General features: G+C 44.9%; 1 protein-coding gene across 2 annotated transcripts; it reads left to right on the top strand.

Moving 5' to 3' along the window:
* The first annotated feature begins 15,312 nt into the window (after positions 1-15,312).
* On the top strand, positions 15,313-27,073 carry WFDC1 (WAP four-disulfide core domain 1). Of its 2 annotated transcripts, XM_018086718.1 has the most exons (7): positions 15,333-15,394; positions 15,568-15,853; positions 21,546-21,741; positions 23,212-23,295; positions 24,958-25,098; positions 26,107-26,148; positions 26,999-27,073. In XM_018086718.1, the coding sequence occupies exons 1-7, from the start codon at positions 15,357-15,359 to the stop codon at positions 27,055-27,057; spliced, it is 846 nt and encodes a 281-aa protein (XP_017942207.1). In that variant the 5' UTR covers positions 15,333-15,356; the 3' UTR covers positions 27,058-27,073. The 2 variants fall into 2 exon arrangements, with proteins under 2 accessions (XP_008923316.1, XP_017942207.1); XM_008925068.3 differs by having other exon boundaries at positions 15,313-15,853.
* The last annotated feature ends 262 nt before the right edge of the window (positions 27,074-27,335 follow it).

Raw genomic sequence — 27,335 nt, forward strand, 5'->3', positions numbered from 1 at the left:
CAAGGCTTTAATGAACTGGAAAATCTCTCCAGGAGGATGCCTTGAGGTTCCCACCTCTCCTAAGTTGGTCTTAGGGCAGACAGTCAGCTCTGAAAGCAAAAATGCTTCTTTTGGGGCTCATCCAGGCTGGGGAGCAGCCCCAGGTACTTGGGCTTTGAACTCCATGCGAGTGAGAATCAGCTGCTCTGGAAAAATCCTGAACTCAGAAATAAAATGGCAAGTGCAAAGAAAGCTGCTGGTGGATGTGCTATGGAAGTGCTGAATGTAGTTTCGAGGAAAACTCTCTTTTCTCCTCTTTCAAACAGCTAGGCAGACCTAGAAGGTGCAGCAGGCCAAAACATGGTGGTTAGAGAGGCTGACAACTTCAAAATGAATGAACTCTTGCTATAGCCTGCATAAAAAAAAAAAATTACCTACTACTTTTTTTCTATCAGTTACAAGATCTACTTATTTCCTGAGCAATGTTCTAATTTGCTTGATGCTTATGAGATATATTGCCTGCTTCCTACTCTGTTCCTATTGGACCAGCTGCAAGGTTGTCTAATCTCTAAAAGGAATAAGCATCTGTTTCCTCTATGGGCTATGTCTGATTTAAGGTAATTATACTCCTATTATAATGCTACACCACAAATCTTAGGGAAAATAAGAAAAAAATTATGTTTTTTTTTCTCGGAAGATGTTTTAACTTGTAATCTAAGAGGAATGAAGATTGGATCATTCTTTAAAGGAGGCAGCCTCCAAATTTTTTCCTCTCTCTGGATAGGAGTTTGGTGCACTGGCTCCATATCACTGTCTTGTCTTTGTAAAATCAGCATCCAACAGACTCTTGCCTTTAAAGTTCTCCCAACTGGCGTGTCCTTGTCCATCCTGATCCATCAGCAATCCACGCAGCCCAGGAGCTGTGAAGGTAGAAATAAGAAAGCTGGGTTTTCTTCCAAGGGAGAGGAAAAAAAGTGACCAAAAAGCAGAAGGAAAAAAACAAACTTTTGGGAAAAGGACAGAGTGCAGGAGGTAAAGTTCTGTAGCTAATCAGATCACTGTGTGGAGGCAGGGAAGGGATTTTCTCCCACTCCTCCATATTTTGAACCACTCTCACTGCAGTTCCCTGCACACATTGGCACTGACAAGGAATGGCCCATCAGAGGTTTGTGCTGAGTATCAGCAGAGAGACTGCCACACCTCCTCACCAAGAAATCCACATGAATCTGCATCTTTATGTGTGGTTCTAATATTTTCAGTTATTTTTAAAAATTAGCATCTTTATTTTCGCATTTTGAGGTCGAGCATTTGACTTTTGAATCCCTAGGGGTGAGTTCCTCCACAACAAAAGGCACATGCTGCCTCCTCCACCCTGAAGTGGAGTCTCAGTTCAATTTTCATTCTCAGACCTGGGGATTTTCTTCATCTTTATCAGCAGACGTTACCTCTGTTCTGCAAACCCTGTCACTTAAAAGGCTCAAACAAAGCAACTTTCCCATTCAGACAAAAACAACCAGACATGCATCTTAAGGATTTCTGTTTCCCAGAGCTCCTTAACCCTCTGACCTCACTTCTCAGGGTTTAATAAGAAACCTTTTGTCAATTTTTTTTCATATTGCTGATTCTGACATGGGGAAAGGGTAAGTATTACCTTAAATTTGCCTCCGAATTAAAAATGCTGCAGAATCAGCATTTTTTAATGCAACCTTTGAACAACTGGAATGTTTCCTTCCATAAAATCCTCAATGAAAACTGTGTCTGAGGCCAATATTTGCCTCCCTGCAGAGTGTGAAACCCACAGATTTCAGCAGAGATTCCTGTGCTATGAGAATCAATTCCACTTGCAATGGGAATAGGATTTCATCCTAAAACACAATGGTCCCAGAGCAGTTTGTCCCAGCTGAGGATCAGCCAGTAAGTGGGAAATTTAAAGCAGGAGGGACATACCTTGAAATCTTGTCATTTGAAAAAAATGAATTAGAAATAATTTCAGGTTCTTCTCTGCCTGTTGTCAGTTTTCTGACTTTATGCTCCCCACATTCCTATTTTATAGGGCCAGGGTTTTGCTTTTCTCTGTTGTTTTCTACAACATAGACCCAAACAGCAGGGGCAGCCAGTCATAAATGGGAAACAATTCCAAAATATTCCCCATGCATGAAGAGGGAGGCCAAGCACAGATGGATTGACGTAGAGCCCTTTGATGAAGGTTGGGTTTTTATAACTAGAATTTCACTCATACTCTGTAAACCCTTATTCCCTATCCAGGGTGGGATTCCCCATCCAGGGGTGGGATTGTATTACATTTCAGAGTACCCTGACCCAGAGAAGCCCTCAGAGCCTGTAAACACAACCCCTGCTCATCCCTGCCTCTTGGAAACACTCATCTGCTGTCAACACTGCTCTGCTGTCAGCCATCACCACTTTCCTACCCTTTCACTGTGCCTTTTCTACCAGTCCCTGACCCCACCAAAGGTCAAAACTTGCAGACTGAGGAACGCAGGATAATTGCAATTCCAAGTCTTAATTGTGCTTTGGGGTGGGGACCATCATTGTGCTCATTTTTTTACAGTAGCTGGAACTCCAAAATCTTGCTCTGCAGGGAGACCTCCCCAATATTACAATCCTCCTTGCAGTGTCAGCAGATAAAGCCTTTTCCCAGGGACACATTTTGGGGTGTACCTTGGCAGTGCCACCGTTTAATTCTCAAGGTCCAGGCTGACTGAAACATAAAACCCATCTCCTTTGGTTTGAACTGTTCACATTATTTTTCCTTGCCTCATTCCAGACTTAGTCATAAAACCATCCCTCAGTTGTTTGGTTTTTTTTTTCCTTTCCTTAAATAGGAGTTCCATCTCCTCTGAGGAATAGCTGTGGATTCCAGGATTTGCCCTCATGTCCCAACCTCGGGCTCCCGGTGCCTCCCAGGGTGGTGGGAGGAGGACCCATGTGCCCTACAAGGACAAACAGCCAAAGGAATGGGGCTGATCCACCCCCTGGAAAGGCTCCAGCTGGCTCCAGAGGGAGTGGGATCAGTCCCATAGTGGGGAGGGTAATGATCTAGCCAGTTAGCCTGGCATTTGTTAGACCAGAGCAGCAGCAGCAGCACAGACATTACTCATGTCCCGAGATATGCAGGGCTAAGGCCAAGATTCCTTGTGGATCTACAGGCTTGGTGAGGCTCCTCAGGGCCCTTTCCATGTCTCCATGGTTCTGGTAGTAACCCCTTGGCTTCTGGGCTTGCACCAGGGCACTCTGATCAGCAAGCCTCTCTTTTCCCGGTGGCCCCAAGCCTCCACTATGGAAGGAACTCATTTGCAAAGCCCCCAATTAAAAATATGCTGATCATGTTTCAGAGAAAACAGAAATTATTCTCTACATCTGTTCTGCACAGAGTATGGAATTATAAATCCCTCTGAGCAGCATATAATGAGAAGAAGGTGAAACAGGCTGAAATGCTTCTGGACCACAACGGGTCAGTTCACTCTCAGCTTTTTGATTTGAAATTCCCATTCCAGGCAAACACAGTGGAATTCCATAGAATTTTATTTTTTTTTCAGAAAATTTGAAAACTGTTGAAATTTATTGTCATTTGGGTTTGTGATATACCTGTCAAAATATTTTTGTTAAGAATTAGTATTACTACCTAAAGTATATGTTTTCAGGCTGTCACTTTATGAGTATTGACAATTTACAATAACTACTGCCCTTTGGGAGAAAGAGCCATTAGTTATTCCTGCATTGAACATGTTTTTCCATGTTTCCAGGAGCTGCTTTGTCTAATGAATGGCTGCTCCAGTAGATGTATTGTGTCTAATGCCTTTGCTTATGCATTCCTGAGACTTTGCATTTGTCCCAGCAGCCGCCTGGAAGTTTCTGACTGTGACCCCCACTAACAGGCTGATCATGCAATTATTCACGTGAAGGGATTTGCTTATATTCTCAGTTATTATCTCTTCTGATCTCTTAGCAAACAATTACTTACAAAAAAAATCAGGATCAGACTCTGTAACATGCAATTATAAATCTCAGTTGGTAGAGAGGGGGGAGAGCAGCACGTTTTCTTCTTAAGAGAGAGGGGGAAACTGTAGGAGCTGGGCTGCTGTGCCAGGTCATGTGTGACCTGTGTGTATGTTATGGAATTTCTGACCTAAATTCCAGTGTTTTCTCCCGGATATAATGGTGCCTTCCTATAGCATAGACTGCTGGTTTATTAGTCTTCATTCTCGCTTAATTTGAGTTTCCTTCTATACATCCAAATGATGTTTAAATATGTTTTCCTTGATAGTTCTTTGAATAATATAGTATTTTGTACTTTGTACTATTTCACAATTATTGTATGTAAACTAATCATTGAGATGTTTAAATATGCCAGCTTAGGTTATTAACAGCAGTGTGAAAAACTGCCTGTATGGGAATTCCAGATCAAAGCCCCAGTGAAGACTTCTCCTTGAGGCAGCTCAGCAAAGAATCCTAAGGAATTAGTTGGGAAGAACCTACTCCAGCCCAGTTTTGCAACTTGATTTTTCAACACTGACACAGAGTTGACTATGGAGAATAAGAATTCCTCTGCTCAAGGAATTGCTGTGAAGATTCTTGAAGGAGGGAGAGAGCTGCCTTGAAGTTCCTAGAAGCAGGACTATCCAGTGGTCCAGAGATTAGAATTCATTCAATCAATAGCTATGAAGAGGGTGCTAACTGTTGCCCTTCAGACCCTCATGTTCTAATTAAATGCTACTTTGATTTGCAAAGGCTACCTCAAATTTACAGTTGGCAACAAGCTCCCAAAGGAAAGAGATAGAGGAGTTAGAACTAGATGGGACTGGGTGGGTTTCCTCCAAAGCTAATCTGGGACAAGTGTGATTTCAACCCTTGAGACAAAGGCAGGCCTCACATCTGAGGGACAGGGATCCAGAGACACAACTCACACTTCCAGGATTACATTTCAGTGAAGAGTCTGGAAAAGCTCAGCTGCAAATGCCATAACTTTTCACTCACAGCCTGAAACAGCTGTTTAAGTCTGCACAGAAAAGTAAATCTGCCCTGCTGCAAACAGCATGTCCTGGGTTTCTTTGGCAGAAGTGTTGAGTTAATAGAGACAGAAAGTTTGTAATAACTGCCAGCTCTGCAGACATGAAGCTCCACATAAAAAGAGTTTGTACAGTATTTGTCTCCATTACCTTGGCATGAGAAGGATTTTCTCTCTACACAGGCATGAGTTCAGCAAAGTAGGGGTGTGGGGCTCAGTGCCCCAAAAACTTCAAGCAAACTCATTGCTCTGACACTGACTTTTGGCATTCTTCTTACAAAGACCCTTCCCGTGCCTGCAGCTGCTCCAAGGAGCTGTGGGAGGTGCCATTCAGCCATCAGCTAAATTGGCCTTGTCATTTTGTCCCTAAGGACTTGATGGAATAAGAAATGCTCTGGATTCTCTACTCCAGCTACTGAGTCTCCACTTACTCCCAAGGCATGGAGTTTAGTCTGCATCACTCCTTTGATGTAAAGTCTGAAGGGAAAAAACGTACAGAGGAAAAGCCTTTCCCCCTGGGTGGAAGAGATGGAGCTCAGAGCACCCAAACCTATGGGTGGACAGTAAAGGAGCTGGTATTTAACCACACAAGAAGCTATGATTAAATTAATCCACCATTCTCCTTTTTGCAGCTCTTAGGGGGAATTAGATCAAGAAAGTAACAAAGGAATGCCACAGTCTGCCAATAATGTAATTAAGGAACCAAGCCTCATCTGAGCTTTCTCTTGCCAAAGAGCTTGCTGGATGCAAGTTGGAAGAAAAAATCAAATTCAAGACTTTAAAGAGAAGACAGAGAGATATTGTGAGAAACTATTTGAATATTCAGCTATTCACTTCCTCCTCTTTCCTTAACACTCTCAGAATGCAGAAAACATGGATGATGAAATAATGCACCTACTTCAGGAAGATTAGGCAGAAAACAGTGATTTCTTGGGGCTGGTTACACTCAAGAACAGGTTAATGACTTTGAAAGACAGGTAGGCTTGGAAGGAAATCTGGAACTTCTGCCAAATCAGCTGCAAATGTTTATCCTATACTATGAAAACACACTAAAAGAATGGCCCATGGGACTTGTGGGCTCAAAGGTCTCTAGGATACTTTCAGAATGTTCTCCTACTCCCACTAATTAGATACAAGTCACAGAGGCCTTAGGTTGCCATGATTCAAGCTGGACAAAATCTACAACTACTTGTTCTGTAGAAATGATTTGCTTTGGAACATGTCCAGAATTGCTGGGCACTGAAAAATTCAGATAAATGAACCCTGAAGAAGCAAAAATGTTGCTAAGTGGTGCAAAACTTGAGTGTAAGTCTGAACTCAAACACTGGCAAGCCCTATGCCTGCTCTGCAGGTATTAAGTAGCCTGTATTAGGAAGAGCTATAACATAACCAGCAGAGAGATTTGATGATTAGATTAGATATTAAAAACAAATTCTTCCCTATGAGGGTGGGGAGGCCCTGGCACAGGTTGCCCAGAGAAGCTGTGGCTGCCCCATCCCTGGAAGTGTCCAAGGCCAGGTTAGACAGGGCTTGGAGCAACCTGGGATAGTGAAAAGTGTCCCTGCACATGGCAGGGGTAGAACAACCTTTAGGATACCTTCCAACCCAAACCAGTCTGCAGTTCTATGATGTGGTTCCATCACTTTTTGAGGGGGCAGGCTAGAGGGGCATGAACAAACAAGAAACATGCTGGAGATTTAAGTTTATGCATATGTAAACATATAGAACTATGTAGATACATAAAAAGATTTATCTTTATATAACATAAACATAACATTATATAGCTCCATTATATAATACACAATATTTAACAGGAACTGAAATAAACATTTTCCAGCATATAAAGTTCCCATGGGGAATGGCACAAGCAGCTGTGTCCTGCCGAGCTGGGAGTGTACTCCCAGGAGAGTTAGAGGTGTGACCATCCTCTGTAGGACCTCAGCACTCAGGTCTGAAATACAGTCTGGATTTAGTGCTGCTTTTAAGCTCTGCCTGGTGCTAACAGGGTGTTTAGAGAGCTTTTGCTCTGTGCTTGGCTAACAACACCCAACCTCCTCTGCTCAAGCATGGAAACCAATTGCTTGAGTCCCTGCACAAAATTCAAACCATTGACTTTGTGGCAGAGATGTCCCTGTTTCTCATGCTCTTCTTCTCCCACATGTCCCCAAGCTTTTCTGTTCTCCTCTCTCCCTGCTTGCCCAAATGGTTTTGTGCAGCTGCACAGGAGTGGAACATGACAGAGAATGCAAAGCACTGCTTGTGGCTGAGGCACAGCTTGCCCAGAGGACCTGCAGGATCCCCTTTATGTCAGGAATGGGAAACACTGTAATAGGCAACATCTGCAGCAAAATGCAAGTTACTGTCACCCGAAAAATGAGTGGCTCACTGGAGGACAAAAAGCTTCCCGTTAAAGAGACACTATTCAGATGGAAAGTTCTGTGCTCAGATAAAAGGTGGAAATTCTCCATGTGTCTCTCCCAGCCTGCTGAAGGATTCAGAAGGAATTCAGCTGGAATACTAAACCTCTGCTGTTCAGGACCTCACACAGAGACACAAGGGGAGGAAACCCCTTCTTATTATACTTCTCCTGGTGCCTTCAAAAAACCAAGCTATGTCCGACTGCTAAAACAAGTCCCTTGCTGAGCTGAGGAATGAAATTGGCCAAGATAGAAACTATAAGCTGCCTTCTCTTAATTAGGGGTACACACATCAAAAAAGGACATTACCTGAGCTCTCTTGTGTTTTCCTGCCACACCAAACCTTGCAGATGCTGTCTGTCTGCCCAGAGGCATGTGTGCATGTCAGGAAGCTGTTTGGGGAACTTTCTTGCAGGAAGTTTTTTCTTTGTAATGCCAGTTTTGCATCTCTTGATTTCCTATTTTGAAATGGTATCTAATTATATTTATGCCCAAGCCAAGAGAAGTTTCAAAACAATGCAAGGATGGAACCCAGAGTCTGAGCTCTGTCTGGGCACCAGGAGACAGTGGGGAATGAGATCCAGAGATTTTGGAGACAAGAGAGCCTGTATGTCCCCTTCAGACCAGGCAGGTGATGGAAACACATGTGCTGACGTCCAGACACTCTGCTGAAGGACTTAAAAGGGAACACTTCCAGATAAACCCAATCTGCAACAAGTCTGCTTACTGCTGTCTATCTTCAACCAGCTGTAGATAAGACTTTTATCAAGAGGTCAAAGGCAAGTGGGATTTTCTATGGCTTGTTTAACCCTCCACCTTGGATAAGAGAAGACAAGAAAAACTATCTGCCTTCCCATAGCAAACTCCTTAAGAGCAATGGTGTGATACAGCAAATGCGACTCGGGCTCCAAAATCCTCAGATATCTTTTAAGAAATTCTGGGGCAACATTACTGACTGCAAATCCTAAAATCCCTGTATGAGCTGCAGGGATGCTCCCTGCCCAGCCAAGTCCCTGCAGGGGCTGGGGCTGTGCTGTGGTGGAAGCACAGCTCAAGGTGCACGTCAGCAGCTATTCCGGAGAGCTCTGACATCCTCGGAGCTGACGGAAGCAGCTGGAGTTACTTCAGAGCTCTAAAGACATTTCCCTCGTGGCTGGGCCTGGGATATCACTTGGTGTCCTTGCCAGAGGGCTCACGGCCTCAGAGCAGCAGAGTGAAAGGAGTTCACTTGTAATAGGATGTGGGATGTGGAGGTGAAAGGTTTCCTAAAGGAAATCCTACGCAAGCAGGGTGCTGATACACATCTGGCCCTTCATCTGACTTGTGCAGTGTTTGCAGGTGCCACTGACAGGCACTTGATCTAAGAATATGATCTAAGAATATGATCTATTTCTGGATGTAGGCAGGACACTTTTTTTATGGGAAACCATCTGTCTCTGGGGCTACAGGCAGGCAGAGCTCCAGCTCGGAGAGGTCCAGCCCCAAAACTAAACTGCCTGACCCTGGCCAATTCTCTGTGGATCAGTGCAGGGAATCAGCCACCAAATAACCCCCATTTCAGTGTAATGTAAAATTGGGAATTTGTAAAGGCACGTGCCTTTTAACTGGTTTTACTGGTGTCCATTATGACACAACTGCATGGTCCCTGGCTCTGACTTGTGCTTTGCCATGGTCCAAGCAAGATATCCCATGTCCTACACTTCTTGGGAGCCCCTGGAGCACAGTTCAGCTATTTTAAGGCTGTGGTCCCTAAGAGCCTGGCTCAGGGAATCAGCCTGGCTGCTGTGCAGAACATGGTAAAGGTTGTAAAATCCCTGTGAATCCACAGACAGACTAACTTCCCATATCCTTCATTTTAGGGTGAAATCTGACCTCCAGGGAGATTTCTCTGAGGTTTCCAGTCTGTGACTGGATTCTCTCAGCAGTCACAGTGTGTGAACTTCACAGAACATCCCACCCCCATCCAAAACAAGCAGCAACTCCCACTGGCCTGAGGGAAAGGATCCCTGCTCCCCCCAGCCCCTCCAACCTCCTCTCCTGCCTCTGTGAGGGGACATCAACTGCTCACAGAAGCCTCTTTGGAGACAAAAGACTTTGGGACAACAATGTCCCAGAGGGAAGCGGCACAAGGGAGGGTGTGGGCAAGAACCACAGCCCTGGCAGTCCCACCCAGAGGAATTGTTTGGGATTCACAGTGGTGTCCCCAGGGCACCCGGCAGTGCAGCAGAGGCACGGCTGCACCCACAGGAGAGCCTCTCCCCCAGGCAGGGAACCATTCTACCCCTTAATAGGATGTTTTGATCATGCAGTCGAAGACTTCCTGGTAACTCTGTTAGTGGGATGCAGAGCTCGTGCGAGCGCTTCCCTAATTACATTCATCTGCTTAATTTATACCTCATATCCAATAAAGCTGGTTAAAAGTAGAGCCACTTTATATTCTTCTTTACAGGCCTTTCCAAATGGTCAGGGGTCACTTAACACTGACCTCTGCCAGGCTTTTCAAGGGCTTGAGGCCAGGTGCTTAAAGAGAATCACCTGTCTGTGTTTTGAACTGCTTTTGATCTTTTACTTCATTCTATAAATCCCCAGTGGAGTTCGCTGGTAGCAAACATCTGGCACAGTTTTCCTTGCTCAGGGAAGGAATGAGTCCATACTGAAACCCCTGATTTGGTGTCTTCCTGTAGAGCTGGCCATAAAATAACCCTCTGGGTGAGGGGGTGTATTATCTGCACCCTTCAAGAGATGCTGCAGGTTCTTGATATGTTTATTATCAGGTTCACCCATCTGGATGGGCACATAAGGGACTCCTTTTCCCGATAGTCCATGCAGGGAACAATCCCAATCTGCTGGATTAGGCAAGGTTAAAAGTAGCAATTATATATATATATATATTTTTTATATTTAGGATATCTTACCCAAAGCAAAGGTTGGAGGGGTCACCACACAGGTGATGCTATCCATCATTGCTGGGGAGCCCAGTGCTTCCTAGAGGTTTCCCTGGATTTCACGTGGCAGGTTGTCATGATTTAATGGCATGGTTAGCTAAGGGAAGGTGAATCAGGGCTGTGATTTTTATTTGCTTATATTCACAACAAAAGCACTCTGGATTTACTTGGGTTTTTTTTTTCCTGCTTTCCTAAAAGTGAGTGGAAGCCTGGCAGGTGAGCCCCCAGGGCTGAGCCTTCACGAGGCAGCCAGAGGAGCAGGGAGGAGCATTAGATTGTTTTTTAGTCACTGTGATCAGGGGAATTGTTCTCCTGATCCACAAGAAGCCCTGGGAAGTGCTCTGTCACCCTTTGCTGATCCCAGCACACACCTCTAGATCTCCCCCAGGCCACACAAACCCCATTTCCAAGTGGCACATCAGGCAGGACCTCCCAGGCAGGAGGTGGGGGGAGGCAAAGCAGCCACAACCTTTCCTTCCCACTGGATCAGATAATATCAACAATTCCTAACCTGCTTAACTCCCAGAAAACCATTGCCCTTTGCTGTTGGCAGCAGAACCTGTACAGAGCTGGCAAGGAAACAGTCCCTGAATAAAGAATTGCAGCAACCCCTGGCATGAAGGTGCTGTGATTATATCCAGCTAAAATGAGTCACCTCGTGCTGCTGGAGTGGAGTGCTCTGAAGAAACTCTCTCTTTGACACAATCTTTCCTTAAAAGTCAGATCTTTCCTCTGGGAAAGGGGAAGTCTTGACTTAGGCTGACCCACCTTGGTTTTGGCTAAAGAAAGACATTTTTCCCTGGCTGTACAAAACGCTCCGTGACTTTCACTCAGAACCTCCCTGAGAACATTTTTTAAAAAAAACATTATTTCAGTCATTCTAATCAGGCAGCACGAGTCCTGGTCCCAAAAAAACTATTTTATTGCTGTAGCCTGATAAAATGCCTGTCCTTTCATTCAGATACATCTTCCTCACTGTAACAAATGACGCTGAGGGTTTCACAGGTCCAGGGGAGACGCTCAAGTCTTGCCCGTGTTCTTGCACTGTCATCTGACAGCAATTTATGTTACTGCAGGATTTGCCTTATTGAAACCACTTGTGGAATGGGAGTTTACAGAGATTCATGCCCAGAGGATGACTCCTTGCTCGGTGATGATGTATGAAGCAATCTCACTCAAAATCCTTGAAGGCAGAGGGAATTTGGTGTGAGGAGCTGCACCACAAATCTTGAAGCAGAGAAATCTTGACTTAGTGATGTTCTGTGGGTTCCCTGGACAAGCACATAGAAAAATACCATTTTATTATGAATGAACACAACCAAGCACACTGTAAACTTTCACTGACAGGAAATTTGCTGACTGCTTGGTTCACACAGGTTTTGCACCTGGCCAGATGTGTTGCTTAGGTGTGGCTTTGCACTTGGCAGTTAATTTTTTTCTCTTCCTTGTAATAGTTGCTTTTAAATCATCATACATCATTGCATACTCAGCATCTGAAGTAACACATCTCAAAAACCTGCTTACCCGTAAATTTTAAATTTCTAATTATTGCCAGTGGCTGTGCTTGTAAGAATTTGTGGCTGATACCTATAATTTCTTCATAAGCTGCTAAGAATGCTTTATACAAATAGTTGGAGCCATAAACCTGCTGAGAATTGCTTTGTTAGGCAAGAAATTCTTCAGAAAGTCAAAGTTGCTTCTCTTCTTTTTTGTCAGAATGGGCCATTCAAAAGTGAACTTGGTAAGACATGAACTGCCCTTTGATGGGAGAAAGGCACCTCCATAACTGAGGGAACTGAATTCTCTCTTGTTTCAGGTGTTCACTGGGCACAAAATGGGAGGACAATGTGGATATGAACGGGCTAAAGCTGTCCTGCAGTTGTCCTGTGACAACACAGCCCTGCCAGGGACTGCCAAGAGGAATATCCAGAAAAAGGTGAGAAATACATTCTTTCCAATAGTGCTAAGAAAGTTTTTCTTAATCCTATAAAAATATGTAAAACCCCTTGCCTAGTTCCCAAGGCAGACTGGAGGTAGAAGGATGTGAGGAATGGAAATGGGTGGCATGAAGAACTCCCTACTGAATAGGAGTGCAGAGCATGGAAGCACAGAGCCCTGGCCCAGGCTGGGCTGCTACAGCCCTTCCAGTTTGGTTGTGCAGATGGAAGAAGGTCTAATTTCAGCAGATCACTCACTCTGGGCCTAAGTTTCCCCAGCTGTTGGTAGGGATAATCCAGCCCAGGCATTGCATGCAGTGCTTTGCTAAGATGAAATAGTTGTGTGCAGGAGGAGTTATAGTGTTATAAGTGTCATAACATCAACTTTCATTTTTATGTGAAGACCATGACCAGCTGTTGAGTTTTAGTCCTGCAGAATTCTCACTGCTTTGGTGTACAACCCATGAACTGTAAGGCACAGACCCTGGTTTTTCCCAGATAAATGTCAAAGCTCTATATCTGCCAAGAGAAAAGCCAGTAAATGGTGTCTGAAGTAGCTATTAATCTTTAGAATTAGTTGCTCCAAGTCCAGATTTCAAGTATATGAAACATCAAAAAATGAAATTAAATTAGGGAGATTTATTGTGAACAGCTGTTTCACGCAGGTTTGGGTTCCAGCAAGAGCCCAGACAAGTGAAATATCAGCACAAAGACATAAATTAAGTAGGAATACTCTAAGGAAAAATCTTGTTTATTCTGTGCAAGCGGCCATGTCATTTGTCACCTTCCAGCACAGGAGTCAGTACATGGGTGGGAGCTCCTGGTTGTGCCTGAGAGGTGCTTTATCAAAGTACAGGTATTAATATTGCAAAAAACAGGGGAGATTGGTTTTTAAAAGTAATTGAAAGCATCCTGTTGTGTCAGACAAAGTTCTCTGAGCAACAAAAGCCAAAGTCACAGGTTGAAGTCTTACGGCAGTGATATGTTCTTCTCTGGATGTACTGAAGCTCTGTGGGTGTGCCTTTCACTAATTCCAGCACAGCTGCTGATTTCAGATGGGTTTTGGATGAGATTTAGGTGGAGATGACAGTGCCCTGCAGGTGCTGAGCTCTGTCTCCATCCCACGGTCACACTTCAGCCACTAAGGAGTCACTTTGCCATAGGCTGACCCATGAGAAGACCTAAGAGAAGACAGCCTGAGGGAAATGACCTGTTCAAAGGAAAATTTGGATAAATACTCTTTTAAATGTGACTGCAGTTCTGGCAGAGAGGAGAACTGGTAGGGTGGTACTGGCAGGGACCTGGAGCTGTGCTTTCTGCTGAGGCAATCTCAGCACCCTGGTGGAGGGTCACGAAGCCTCTGTGGCACAAAAGGCTCTCCAGCCCAAATGCACACTCCATGTCCCCTTCCATGCCTGAAATAACTGTTCCATGGGGTCACCTCAAATCCTGTCAGTTCCCCAAAACCCTGCTCAGACCTTAGGGAATAACTGACATGTCATTGCAGGAGCAACCCAAGGATCAAGCAGCGATGAAGATTGCACAGACACAGAGCGATGTACAGTCATTGTATCTCCGTGGGATCTCCTCTCAGACACTTGCCATCAGGACTCCTTAGGGCATCCACAAGCCATGTACCTGTTCTGCTGTCCCACTGGGGCCTCCTTGTACTGCTGCAGCTGTGAGGGAGATGACCCTCCCTCAGTTTAACTCTTCATTCTCTTTCCCCACCCCTCTACTTCCCCCACTCAACAGTAAACCCTGCTTTGCTTTACTTCCTAACTAAATTCCCTGGCATGAGTTGAACAGGTTTTGTTGCTAATAAGCTTTTTATAGTGCAGAGATACAGACAGAACTCTCTCAAAGCACAGGTGCTGCTGGAAACCCTGTAAACACCTGAACTATAAATAAACCAAACATATTCCCTTAAATGCAGAGCTTTTCAAACCACTCTTCACTCTCTTTCCAAGTTCTCAACACCATATTCTGGAGAGGAAATCCTTTGGCTACCACCTACATGCAGCTATTGACACTTGGGATCAGAGTGTCTTGGATCAGAGTGTCTTCCATATACTTTCAGGTATATGGAAGAATTGGAAGAATTTTTTTGTGTTTGTCCACAGGGTGTAACAGTCCTCTGTAGAATCATTTTAGAGTAAATATAAAATAAATCCAATGGATCCAGCAAGCCTCCACTCTGCTCAGCAGGACTGCATAGAGTAAACTGAAGGCAAGCAGGGCCTGGTGCCTGTATCTCCACTGGCTTTGTGGTTCCATTTCTTCCTTCATTCAGACAGAGGCTGGACAAGCTGCTGGAGGAGAAATTCAGAGGGAACTATAAAATAAACAGCCCCTACATTTGGCTCAGCAAGCCCTGAACAACACTCCTGAAGGTTTACATATAAAGGTATATACATTCATACGTACATATATACACACAGGAGTAACAGTTGCCTTGTTCTCATACTTTCTCTTCAGCACCTGCCTCTGCCTCCATCCCAGGCAGGATGCTGGGATGCTTCCAGCCTGACTTCATGAGTCCATTCTTGTCCTTCAGACACGTGGGTGCCTCAGTGTCCATGGAGTTATCTGAAACCCCACGTCCACTCCTTCCGTCTCTCCCATTGTCAGGCACAGCCTGACTCATGTCCCCTTCCTTGCTTTCTATTTGGTCATGTCATTTCTAAACCACCTTCCTTCCCTATTCCCCACCCATGCACATGGATTTGTTTTTTCATAGTGGCCACATCTTCCCCTTCTTCAAAACCGTTCGCAGAGAGCTAACGTCAAGTTGGTCTAATTAAAGCCCCTTAAAGCACGTTTATCGTGTCTGTAAGTCATTTCCTTCCAGCCACCTCCAGATGAAGTTATCACTTTGTCAAAACATGATGCAAACCCACGGCTCGGGGCATGGTGGGAAGCACACAAAAGGAGAGCCCGGGCCCTCGGCAAGTTTGGGTGAGCTGTTTGCTAAAAGCTGCCGAGCCCACCCCTCCAAGACCTTTATTTCCCCCTGCGGCAGCTGTCATCTGATCCCACGCTTTGGCTTTGAATGGGGCTCTCTGAGGATGCCAGATGTCGGGAACAAAGGTCTAAAAATAATCTTTCCAAGTAATCTTCCCATCTATCATTCAAGGAGAGCATGTGCTTTGTGTGAACATGTGAGCCGAGAACCTGATCTAACTTAAAGAAGTTCAACAGCAGCTCCTGACTTCTGCCTGTGGGCTCCTTTTTTTTTTTAATTTTTTTTTTTTTTTCCCCAGAAGCTGCGCAGGGAAAAGCTGCTCTCGGCAGCGCTCAGCCCTCGCTCTCCTCCCTCCCCGGCTCCCTCCCTCCTTGCCAAGACTCCGAACCGCCTGGATCCCGAGAGCCGGGCTCCTTGCTGGATCTCTCCTCGGGAAGATGCGTTCCGGGGTGCTGCCGAAGATGCATTTCTGTAAGAAGATCTTCGCTGCAGCCCTGTGTGTCTTAGTTTTGCTGCCGGATTCGGGCGGTGCAAGGACCCTCTGGAAGCGCGCTCTGCATCTGAAAATGACGGAGAAATACGATGTGAGTAAGGCTGGGGGGATTTTAGGGGGAGCCGGGTGTGCTCCCCGTGAAAGGGGAGTTTTCCTTACATGTGTGTATCGTTTTAGAATAAGGAGTGTTTGGATTCGCAGGCTGGCTCTTCATAGAAGGGAATCATTAAGTTTGCCAGGCTGGAGGGAACTTTTGCCACCTAGCTGCTGCGGTGGGAAGCTTGGGAAGCACGCTGGGAGAAGGGAGAGGGTATTGCTGTGGCATCGTCACCGCTTTTCCAAAAAAACTTCCCAGGGCAGCAAGGGAAGCGTGGCTGGGGAGAAAAGGGATGCAAAACCTGCGTGGCTGGGGATAGATTTCGTGGAAAGAAGATAATGTGATTTATTGCTTAGAGTGGGGAGGAGCGTTCCCTACCCAGGTGCTCCAGTGCCTTTTGGGGTAATTTTGGGTAAATGTCTCCAGCTCCCAGTGATAATGTGAGTACAGGGATGGTGGTATTGCTCATGGTTTTGTAAATATTGGAGCACAGAGACTTCCATGCCCATCACCTTAAAGGGTGCAGGGAGATGATGTGAGAAATCCACTCCCGTGGCTGTGCCTTGCCTGGCACGTTCAGAGGGAGCAGAGCTCCCCTCTGCTGCCCACAGCCTGGCAGACACTCAGTGACACCATCTGTCCCTGCCCACTTTTGGCAGACTTTGTAGGATTCTGAGCTTCCAAATCTGCAGTGGTACTTGGAGCAGCAGTGCTGGATTTGGAATTGAAGCAGCAACCAGTTAGCGTAAGAAGAGGCAATGGTGGTGCTAGGTTTTGTTCTGGCGTGTCTGGGCCAAAAGACTGCTTAGAAATGGCCATGGGGAAAATTGAAATTAAAAAAAAAATAAAAATGAAAAAAAATTGTTTGACAGCTTGACTTTCAAGACCTGCTGTATATAAAGGGGAAAAAAGAATCTGAAATTTTTACTTCATCCACTAAATTCCCCTTTTAAGCCAGAACTGACCCAAGGCTTCTACCCCTTGTATCACTTCAGTGGAAGCCCCAGCCAGTCAGGTCTGATTGCATCTTCCAGAATTGCTTGTGTATAAACAGCATCTTGGTGTCACATGTGGATTTCTCCATCAATTTTCCCCAGCTTTTAATTTAAAAAGGATGTTTTCATGCCCATGACTTCTAGAATGATGTTTGGGGATGGCTACATTTGGTTTGTGCAATTGCTGACTCAGAAGTGTGACACCCCTGATGAATGAACTGAAATACTGCCTTGATTCCTTGAAATATTGCAGAAAACATGGTGTTAATATTTGAAAGGCACCTCAGTATTTGGCAAGAAATTATCTTCATTGTATCCATTCTTGGAGACAGAGTATCATCTGGTTTACACTTCAATTGAAATATGGTGCTGTGGAGAGCTGTGTTTCCTGCAAAATTACTCACTGGAAAGTGTATTTATTCGTATGTTCTTCTGCCATATTTTGATGTGAATCTCAAATTCAATAGGAACTAAGGAGTAAATGACCCAGAGAGATAGTACAGGAGTAGGACAGGAATTTACATGTTGATCTTCAGATAAGGAGCCCTGTAGAGGCAAAGCCTGCTCCCCTCAGGATATATCCTCCTCTTTCAACCTGCAGCTCCTCAAAGGACTGTTTTTCCTGGCAGACATGAATCCAGGTGCTACTGATCTGGCAAGCTCAGCTAGAATTGCTTATATTGACAGGAACATTTGTCTAGGGGAAACAGAAAATGCTTTTTTTTCCCCCCTTCTGCTCAAACCCTTGTAAGGAGGGAGGTGTCTGGTCTCCATCTTCTTACCCACCAAAAGCATGTTTTGGCAGCCCCTCTGCTTTCTCAGAGAGATGCTTTCTGTCCTACCAAACGCTCTGTGTTCCCTGCAGTTGGAGAATCAGAGGCTGGAGGTGGAAGAGCTGATTTGTGAGTCACTTGGATAGAGGGATAACAGATGGAGGTGCTTTCAGCAGCATGGAGCCATATGGGAGATGGGCCACAGACACCCCCGTGGGACCCCTGGCAGGACACAGGCCTGAGGGGAGGGGGCAGGGAGAGGCAGGAAGAGTTTTGTTGTCTGAGTCCAAAATATCTGAGTCCACAGCAGGAGGAATGTATCACAAAAGTGATGGATGCAGAATGAGGAGCAGGTGTGGTGAGGAGGAGCTGGCCAGGAGAATTTCATCAGGTGCCTGGCAAGGGTGTTGGTTGGCAAGGAGGGGTCAAGTGGGAATGGAAGGAAGAAAGAGGGACATCAGTGAGAAGAAAAACCTGGCAGTCACAGTGGGATGAAGGAAGAGAAGGAGGGCTGGGCTTCCAGCTTTTATGATCTGGGCTTCCAGGTTTTTAGCTAATCCGTGTATTTTACAGCCAGAGGGACACTTATCAAGTTTAGTGATTTGCAGCTGCTGTTCTGCAGCCCCCCCAGAGTCCATAGGCTGTTCCCAAAGGACAGAGGGAGGCAGCTACCTCAGAGTGGGCTTCAATTCATTATCAAGGCACCCACGTGTCCACTGGGAAAAATAACCAGTCTGGATTTTATTCCATTGTCAACTGCATTAAGTGTTTGAGAAAAATTTCCAGCCTTCTTTTAAAGTTTTCCAGAAATGAAGAATTCTTCACAGCTGCTGGTAATGCTCTTCCAACAATTTATTTACCCTCCAGCTAGCTGTCATGAATCAATACTGAGGTCAGCACACCTCCTGGGAGATTTCTGTCCCAAGTATCCTCAGAGCAACATATGAGCAGAGCAGCCTCAGCCTCCCCTTTGGGACCTGCAGGCACACAAGTCTTGCACAAAATTCCCTGCTTTCCAGTCCTTTAGTCACTATTGTGCATCTTCTTTAACTTTGCAACAATTTTCCAGTACTGCAAACACCAGCACCAAAATGACTAATCCAGAGTCAGTAGCAGGAGAATATTATTCCTGCTGTTTTGGTCTTATCCTTCAGATTATTTAACCTGCCTTCAGTCTGATATTTCCAACTTTGATCACCAATGATCTGTGATTTTCCAGGTCTTTAATAGAAATACTGGAGGATTCTAAATTCCTCCTGGCTGTGTATTTTTTTCCAGAGGAAAGGTGGTTTATGGCCAGTGTTTGGGAATACCTGCCAGGGACAGACCTGGTGATGGGAGGCTGAAATAAAGCCCACGTGTTGTCTTGGGGGTGTCCATGCAGAATATGAATTAACAGAGAACTGTGCTTTGACACAAGCTCAGGGATCTGTTTCAGGCACAAATAATAGAACAGATCTGGGATTTTTTGGAGGCAAATTGTGATTCCACTGAGGTTTTTCCTCATCTTTGCTGACCTTCAGGTTTCCTCAGCTGAACTCTGAATGTTTCCCCTTACTTCATTTCTGGATATTATCATTAAAATGATTTAATAAGTTTCCCTGGGAAACTGCAATTTTCCTCCTGCATTGAAAAATATTTGTAAAGGAAGAAATTTTTATTGTTGTCACAATCTACAAAAAAAAAAATAAATCTGACTCTGCTCAGAGCCAAACTGTGAATCCTGGAGAGCTTTTAAAAAACCTTGTGACCCAAACCTGGGGACATACTTAACCAGGTTATTTTGGGAGTGAGGGAATCCTGTTTTCCTTTGGGATGACTTATGCACATATAAACCAGGGGCACTGGTTTTATTAGATTAAAAGTGCAAAATATTTTTTGCCCATGAGGTTTTTAAAGAAATGGGTTCTGAGCAATAGGTGACCAGAGAAAATGGGCAGGGAGGTCAGGAGGTCCAAAGTTATTTGGCTGGAGCTGTTATATTGTTCCCAAACGGAAATTTCATTCATGGAGCCAGCTGTTCATCGCAATTTTGGCTTCTTGGTTTCTGAATCATCTGTGAATCAACTGCAGTAATTGTTTGAGGGTTTTTTTCATGTGACCATTATTTGCCAGTATTATTTTGGTCAAATTTCCATCTGCAGCTGACCTTTCAAATAGAATAGTAAACTGTGACCTTCTAGGATGAACAGTTCCTCCAACAGAGAAACCTGTTCAATGTTTGGAACTGCACAGATTTACTGTTAAATGCTCCCTTATATCCCAGAATTACACTTGTTCCAAGCATTTTCTCTATTCAAAATCCAACAACACCAAAAAAATGTGTATTTTCAATATCTTCCATTCAGACATGTTATTTCAAAGCTGGAGTGTTTGCAGCTTTTGAGGAATGGAATCATGTGAGAGCTTGCACCTTCAGCATGGAAAACACCATCAAAATTAGGAAATCTTTTTTTTTTTTTTTTAATCTATTTTATGGTTCAAACAGCCTATCAGTTCCAGGGAAAAGGACCTCTCAAAAGGGCTTTTGAGCAGTTTCTTGGTGACTGAATGGAAACAGTCGGACTTCATAATCTTACAAGTCTTTTCCAACCTTAATGATTCTATGAAACAACTAAGAAAAAAGCTAAGAAAATTGTTTATTGATATTAGGAACGGGGCAGGAGGCAGTCATTCACGGAAATATTAGGAATTCTCTGTCTCTCACACACAGACACACACACATTCTCTACATTAGACTATCCCAAGGGAGTGAAGAAGATCTTGTTTTCACCGTTATGAATCATTAATTGCTGCTTGGATGCACAGCAGAGCCCCTGTGGACCAGATCAATCCCCAGGCCTGCTGGGGCCTCTCCTAGGATGGTTTTTTGGAGAATACATATGGGAACATGCTATTTTGCAAAGGCCCATGTGCTCCAAAGGAGCCATTGGGAGGTTTCAGCACAAGGAGCCCATTGAGGAGATAGATGTTACCAGGGATATTTGTTCCATGTCCCATTTGTAAACATAACCCCAAAACAATTCAGTGCCATCACTTCCACTGCTTTGCTATCAAAGTGTTTTGTGTCCTCATCATGAGGATGCCTGGAGTCTTTCTTTCTGCTTCCCAGACAAGTCTAAAAGGCTTTTAAGGATTTATTTTTAACCTCCTAATTTTCATTGCAATGATCTCAATTACAAAATGAGTTCCACACAATAATTTAGTGGTTTGGTGTTTCCAAAGCAGAGTGCAGTAGACAGCTGGAGGAGCCAAGTGGTTAATTCCCCTCTCTAGCAAATACTTGAAAAACCACTTTGAAAATCTTTCCTGTGCTTCAGTTGATGCCTTAAAATCTACATTATATAAGATTTTAGTATAGCTTGTTAGTACTTTTAGCTTGCTAAGTACCTTTGTGCAGGATTTCTGGAAGTGCTGTTTGGCATTCTTCGTTAAGAATTTCAACAAGGGATTTTAAGGGGGTGAAGAGTTTTCTACCTGTAAAATATACTGAGAAACAGATGTAACACCTGATATAACCAGTCTAGAGCTACTTAGAAGCCTTGAAACCATTCCAGAAGGTGTGATACTGTGCCAAAGACCAAGAAACAAGATGAGGAAGATGAAGATAAGGGGTCCTTGGGACCACCGATTCAAATTCAGGAGGCGTGTCTGAGGGTGGGATGATGGGATGGACAGTTTTGGAAGCGGGTGTAACAGATGAGGTAGTGTCCAAATATTGTAATTAGATGACAGTATAAAGTTGTAGCAACTATTGGAAAACATTCCTGCTGCAAGAAACGAGCGCCTTTTGCTTTCTGATACCCAACAAGAGCCTTAGAGAGCTATTTTCCGGCTATTTTCAGGCCTCACAGCTGACGGGGATGTTCGGTGTCCACCCTTATGCCAAACCTGATTTCCTTTTCTTCTCTTTGCAAGGATTATGAGTACCCTCTTCATTCTCACAGTTCCCACTACCAGAAGAACGACCGCTGTCCCCCCCCGCCGCAGACCCTCCCCGAGCGCGCCTGCGAGGTGCCGAGCTGCCGCTCCGACTCCGAGTGCGAGCGGCACAAACGCTGCTGCTACAACGGCTGCATCTACGCCTGCCTGGAGTCTGTGCAGCCCCCACCAGGTAGAGTGGTGCCCGATGCCTTAAAAATTAATGTAGTGTAAGGTTTTGGTACAGCTCCTTGGCAATTTTAGCTCGCGGCGCGAGATTTCTAGAAACGCTGTTTAACGTTCCTCATCAGGGATTTCGGTAGGCAGAAGGTTTTAGGAAGGTGAAGAGCTGCTTGTCTGTAGAAGTGTGTAAGGAAGAGCCATGACAGAGTCACATCACTCGATATAAGTAATCAAAACTACCCAGAGGCCTCGAAGCCGTTCCCAGGAGGACAGAGATGACAAGGAAGACAAAGATAAAGATGAAGGGGTGGTCGCTTTGGGACCACCGACTCAAATTCGGGAGGTGTGTCAGGGGTGTGGTGAAGGTGGTAGTGTAGGAGGGGTGGTTTGGGAAGTGGGTGTAACGGATTATGTAATGTCTAGATATTATGATATAAAAACTGTAGAACCTCTGTGATTCAGGGATGTACTTTGGAAATGATTCTCACGCTCCCCACGTACTGTAAATAAAGGAGTGCTTTTTGCTTTATAATACTCCAAGGAGTTTTAGAGAGTTATTTTTTAGCTTTTTAGGCATCAGGCCCCTAAACAAACTGAGAGAGAAACATGCAGAACTGGTGGTGGTCATCCCTACGTGTGTTGGGTGGGAGGCCTGGTTTGGGTGTGAGCTGAGGATGAAGCTTCAGTTCCATACTTCTGATTTCTGAGGTGATTGCTGAGTCAAAGAATCACCTAAGGCCAGCCAGTGTTGCAAATTTCCATCAGCTTGGATTGTAGAAGTCACTCATGGCTAGTTCTTTTCCTGGTATGACATATTCCATTCCACATTCCTGGAAGTGTTCAAGGCCAGGCTGGGTGGGGCTTGGAGCAACCTGATCTAGAGAGATGTGTCCCTGCCTACGGCAGGGGTTTGGAATGAGATGATCTTTAAGGTCCTTTCCAACCCAAACAATTCTATAATTGTGTGTTTTCCATATTCTTGGAATGGGCTGCCCAGGGAGATGGTGGAGTCACCACCCCTGGAAGTACTTAAAAAGAGACTGGACGTGGCACTTACTGCCATGGTCTGGTTGAAAAGGTGGTGTTGGGTCAAAGGTTGGACTCGATGATCTCAGAGGTCTTTTCCAACCTAGTTGATTCTGTGATTCTATTCAGGAAAATAAGGAATCCCAATCCGAATTAGTGCTCACAGCAGTGAGGCAGCCATCTCATCATTCCCCTTGCCATGGGAATGGAGGATGGGAAGCAACAGCTGTTTTAGCCTTCATGGTACCAGGCTCTTGTGGCCCTGGATAATATCGTCAACTCTCTTGCCCCTGGGACAACAAGAGCATGAATACAAGTCAAAATCAAATCCATCCTACAAGAGCCTAGCAGCTTTATCACAGGCTCTTGGAGGAAATCCATGACTTTTCCATAACCCTGTGCTCCATGCCTGCTCCATCTCGACTCTGTGGTTTCTTGTTTCTGTCTTCCACAGTCTTAGACTGGTTGGTGCAGCCCAAACCCCGCTGGCTGGGAGGAAATGGGTGGCTTTTGGATGGCCCAGAGGAAGTCTTACAAGGTACAGTACATTTCACTGCCTTCTCTGTGATATCAGTAATTATACAAAGGCACTGGACAAGATATTCCTCATGCACGGGGCTTTCCAGGGATGCTGGTCTGCTGGAGCTGCTGGAATTTGTCTGGAGTTTCCATAGGAATAACACTGTGTGGTGCTGGGGGCTGGTTTCTGGTGCAGTAAATAAATTCTCTTTATGGGTATGGATTATCCATCAGAGCACTAGGAATGCTCCAGGGAAGTGGACTTGTAACCATACTTCAAATAATTAGAAATATATCTTTCTTTTAGAAAAAGGCTTTGTCATCATTTTCTGCCAGCTTCCTGATAGACTGTGGGTGCACTTGGATTAGGAGATCCTTTAATCCAGAGTGGCCTCATCACACAGATGCCTTGGGCTGGGGCTGTGGCTCCTGGATCTGGAGGCTGCCTTGGACAGGAGCTCTGGCAAACTGCTGCAGAGTTGTGTCAAGCTGACATGGAGCTGGAGCAGCCAAGCTTGGGGGCTGCTAATGAGATTGGGCTTCTCAGGTTAATTCCATAGGGAAAGGTCTTTTAATTAATGTTTTCTCAATGCCTCAAGTTGAAACAGAGTGCAGTGGTGGGAAGAGAGATTTTCTTCTATGAGTCATTCCCATATGTATGAATACCTGAAATTCCTGATTTTTTCATGAAAAAGGTATTCCAGCTTTTGATCAACTTTAGTCAGACACAGGTAGTGCCAATAAATTACCCTCTTTGGTCTTACACAGATGGTATCAGACTCACCGAGCCTCGACTCTCATCTATTATGGAAACTCCTCATTCTTGAAGAGAAAATTCTGCCTCCAGCTCATTGGAGCTGCACTGCTAGAAATAAGACAAAATAGGTTCCTCCTCATCCATCCTTGTCATGCTTATATTATTTGTTCTTATCTTAACACCTTCATCTCAGCTTCAGGGGGTAATTAGGGAAATAAGAGCCATCAGTCACAGCATGAGAATTACAGCAGAGGCCCTTGAAATTAAAACCCTGCAAATGAAAGGGTGGAGTGTCCCTGCATAGTCTGTACATTTAATGGCCACAAAAACTGCCTGGGCCCTGCTTTACTTTCCCATTCTGCTCTGCACTTGCTGGATATCCAGGGTCAGGGAGATTAAAGCCTGGGTTTGGGACAGGGGGTGGCACTGCCTTACCCCATGAGTCACACCTGAGGTTTAGATTCCCCAGGTAAAGGGTGTGGAGCACAGAGCAGCACACTGCCAGCTTCCTGGTCACGTTTTCCTAATCCCTCACCCAGCCCAAAGCCTGGCTGGAGCAGACTCATCCCTGCTGGGAGGGAATAGCTGCATTGAGTGGGAGCAGGGTGGGCAGTGGTGGGTGGTCTCCAGCACCCTCCAGCCTCACACAGACCCTCCCACAGGCTGTGGGAGGCTGTTGTTGCAGGTAATGGGGCTGACCTGCACTCCCTGTGTCAGGATACACATCAGCTTTGGTGCAAGGTGTGAACTGGGTCACCTGCCCTGACAGGATTCCTTGGAGGTGTCAGCCCCATGGTAGTCCAGCATGGAAGGAGTTTGAGGTCCTGCCTGGCAGGAGGTGCAGGAGGAGGGGCTGTGTTGGCACATTTTGGTTCCCCCTGGGTGTTAAAGCCCTGGTTTGTGACCTGCAGGCTTCTCTTGCAGCCGAGGCCTGCAGCACCACCGAGGATGGGGATGAGCCCCTGCACTGCCCCACGGGCTACGAGTGCCACATCATCAACCCGGGCAACACGGCCGAGGGCATCCCAAACAGGGGCCAGTGCATCAAACTCCGTGGAAACCCAGGTCAGTGGGCTGGAAATCCCCCTCCCTCTCTTCAGTGCACACTGATGTTTGCATGAGAGAACAAGAAAGGAAGGGAGCAGGACACCAGGACACCAGTGTCCTCTGGCATTGTGTGAGCAGAGCAAGTAGTGATCTGCAGGTGCCATTACTGCACAGCACAAAAAATAGAAATATTTATGTATTACTGCACACTTAAGTCAGAAATATGAGTTTCAAATTCCAGTTTTGACTTCTGATTTTACTTTCTGTGTCCAAAATATTATTCCCTTTATTCTGCTGACACGTTTGTGCAAGAGAGGATCTTACGTAGGCCAAGGGATTTTCCAGGAAAGCTCAAAACATGTCTGGGTATGTGTAACTTCACTGAAGAGTAGAACATATGTCTGCAGTGGGCTACAAGTCACCTCAGTGTACACACTTGAGGCACCAGTTTTGCCTTTTTTTCTCTGCAAAAACAGGGGAAGCATCAAATCAGATTTTTGAGCTGATTCCATAACAGAACAAGAGTTTTGATCATTTCTTTTGTAACTTCTCCTTTATTAAGATCCATAGTAACCAATACAATATAGAACTACAGGTGTCCTAGACATGAAGGATTTCTAAGAGCTTAAATAATTATACAAATGGCAAACAGAACAACCTAGCTGGAACTTGAATTATGTAAAATACTAATACATGGCCTGAAATGTTACCCAAATTTTATTTCTTTTGGGAAAGCCTGTGATTCCTTGACTTGTAGCTACCAAAAATATTATAACATGCAAGTGGCCAGCAATTCCCACTCCTGTGGCAAGCAAGTTGTGTCCACATAGCTCAACAATCTAAACAGTTTTATAAGAATTTATAGCAGCCCACAGTACTCCAGCTACAGAGACCTTTTACTGTCCTCATTGTGAGGTTATTATTTCCATATCTACAACTTCTCTCTGCTGTACAAAAAAGGCCAGAGTTTAACACAAAGAATGAAAGCTGCCTGGGTATATTTTCATTATGTACCCTCTTTTTCAGATGGACACAACCTGAGGCATAAGTATTACAAGGAATATTTTGGTAAGCTGCTGGCATGAAATGTTTGCTATTATAAAGCTAAATAGGTCTTGCAATGCTTACAAGGAATCTGCTATTTATGAAATGAAAGTTTGCATGTAGCAAAAAGAGATTCTTTAGCCTCAACTCTCTATGCCTTGGGCAGAAGATCTTGTTTTAAGATCTGCAGGGACCAAGGTGTGGATTCTGGAGAATCAGAATCTCCGGCTGTGATGGAATGTGTTAAATGGTGCAGCTTCTTGCCAGAGCCTCCCACCCAGGGGGTGGGAAACACACAATCCAATAACGTTTTGTTATTTTTAAGTATATTTTTGGAGCTTTGCTCATGGCCCAGGACTCTGTGCAGCTGAACACAGAACTCTTGTCAAAAGCTTTAGCCACTGTCCTGCATCATGGTATGTGACAAGAGATGAGTGAGCCCAGGGAATCAGTCCCTTGGTGTGACCTGCAGCCATAAGGGGTGCCAGGTCCTTCTCACAAATTGATAGATCTGTGTCCCAAAGAAAGCAGGAGCATCTTCCAGGTGATCTCTTTCCTCATGGCTTCAAAGCTCCTGCTTTCTGCTAACTCTTGGATCTAGAGGGGGACAGTCACATCAGATTGGAAGTGACATTCAGGTATAACTAGAGAACACCTTTGGTATGATAAGATTTACAAACAGCCACATTTGGCCAGTTTGGCTGATAAAACTAGGAAAGGATTTCCCTTCCTCTCTTCCAGTGTGGGCAGTCACAGCTCTCCAAGAGAACTGCTAAATAATGAGACCAGTAGAACTGTACTGCTGAGAGGATCTTGAGGAAACATTTAACACAGACTAACTTAAAATCTTATTTTGCTGGTATTTCCTTTACAGGGAGCAATTCCAACAATGTGGTTGGCTATGTGAAAAACCAGCAGAAGCATTTGGGCTAATCCAAGGTGTGCCTGGGTAAGTGTCCTGTGAATAAAGGGGGAGCTGGGTGGAAATAGTTGGTGCTCGGTATGAAATTATTTAAAGTAATGGTTGTTTGAGGGTGAAATCACCTCTCATCAAAATGCTGGTGCAAGTTCAGCACCTTAAAACTCTGTACAGGTGGACGTCTCAGCTCCATGAAACATTCTAATTTCACAAGATGCACCCCATTTCTTTGAAGAACCTTTGCCTTGTGGGTGTTTAGAGGATGGAGCGGGATGAGGATGAAAAATAAATG

Source organism: Manacus vitellinus, unplaced genomic scaffold (assembly GCF_001715985.3).
Source record: "Manacus vitellinus isolate BGI_N305 unplaced genomic scaffold, ASM171598v3 scaffold_10_pilon, whole genome shotgun sequence".
NCBI lineage: Eukaryota > Metazoa > Chordata > Aves > Passeriformes > Pipridae > Manacus > Manacus vitellinus.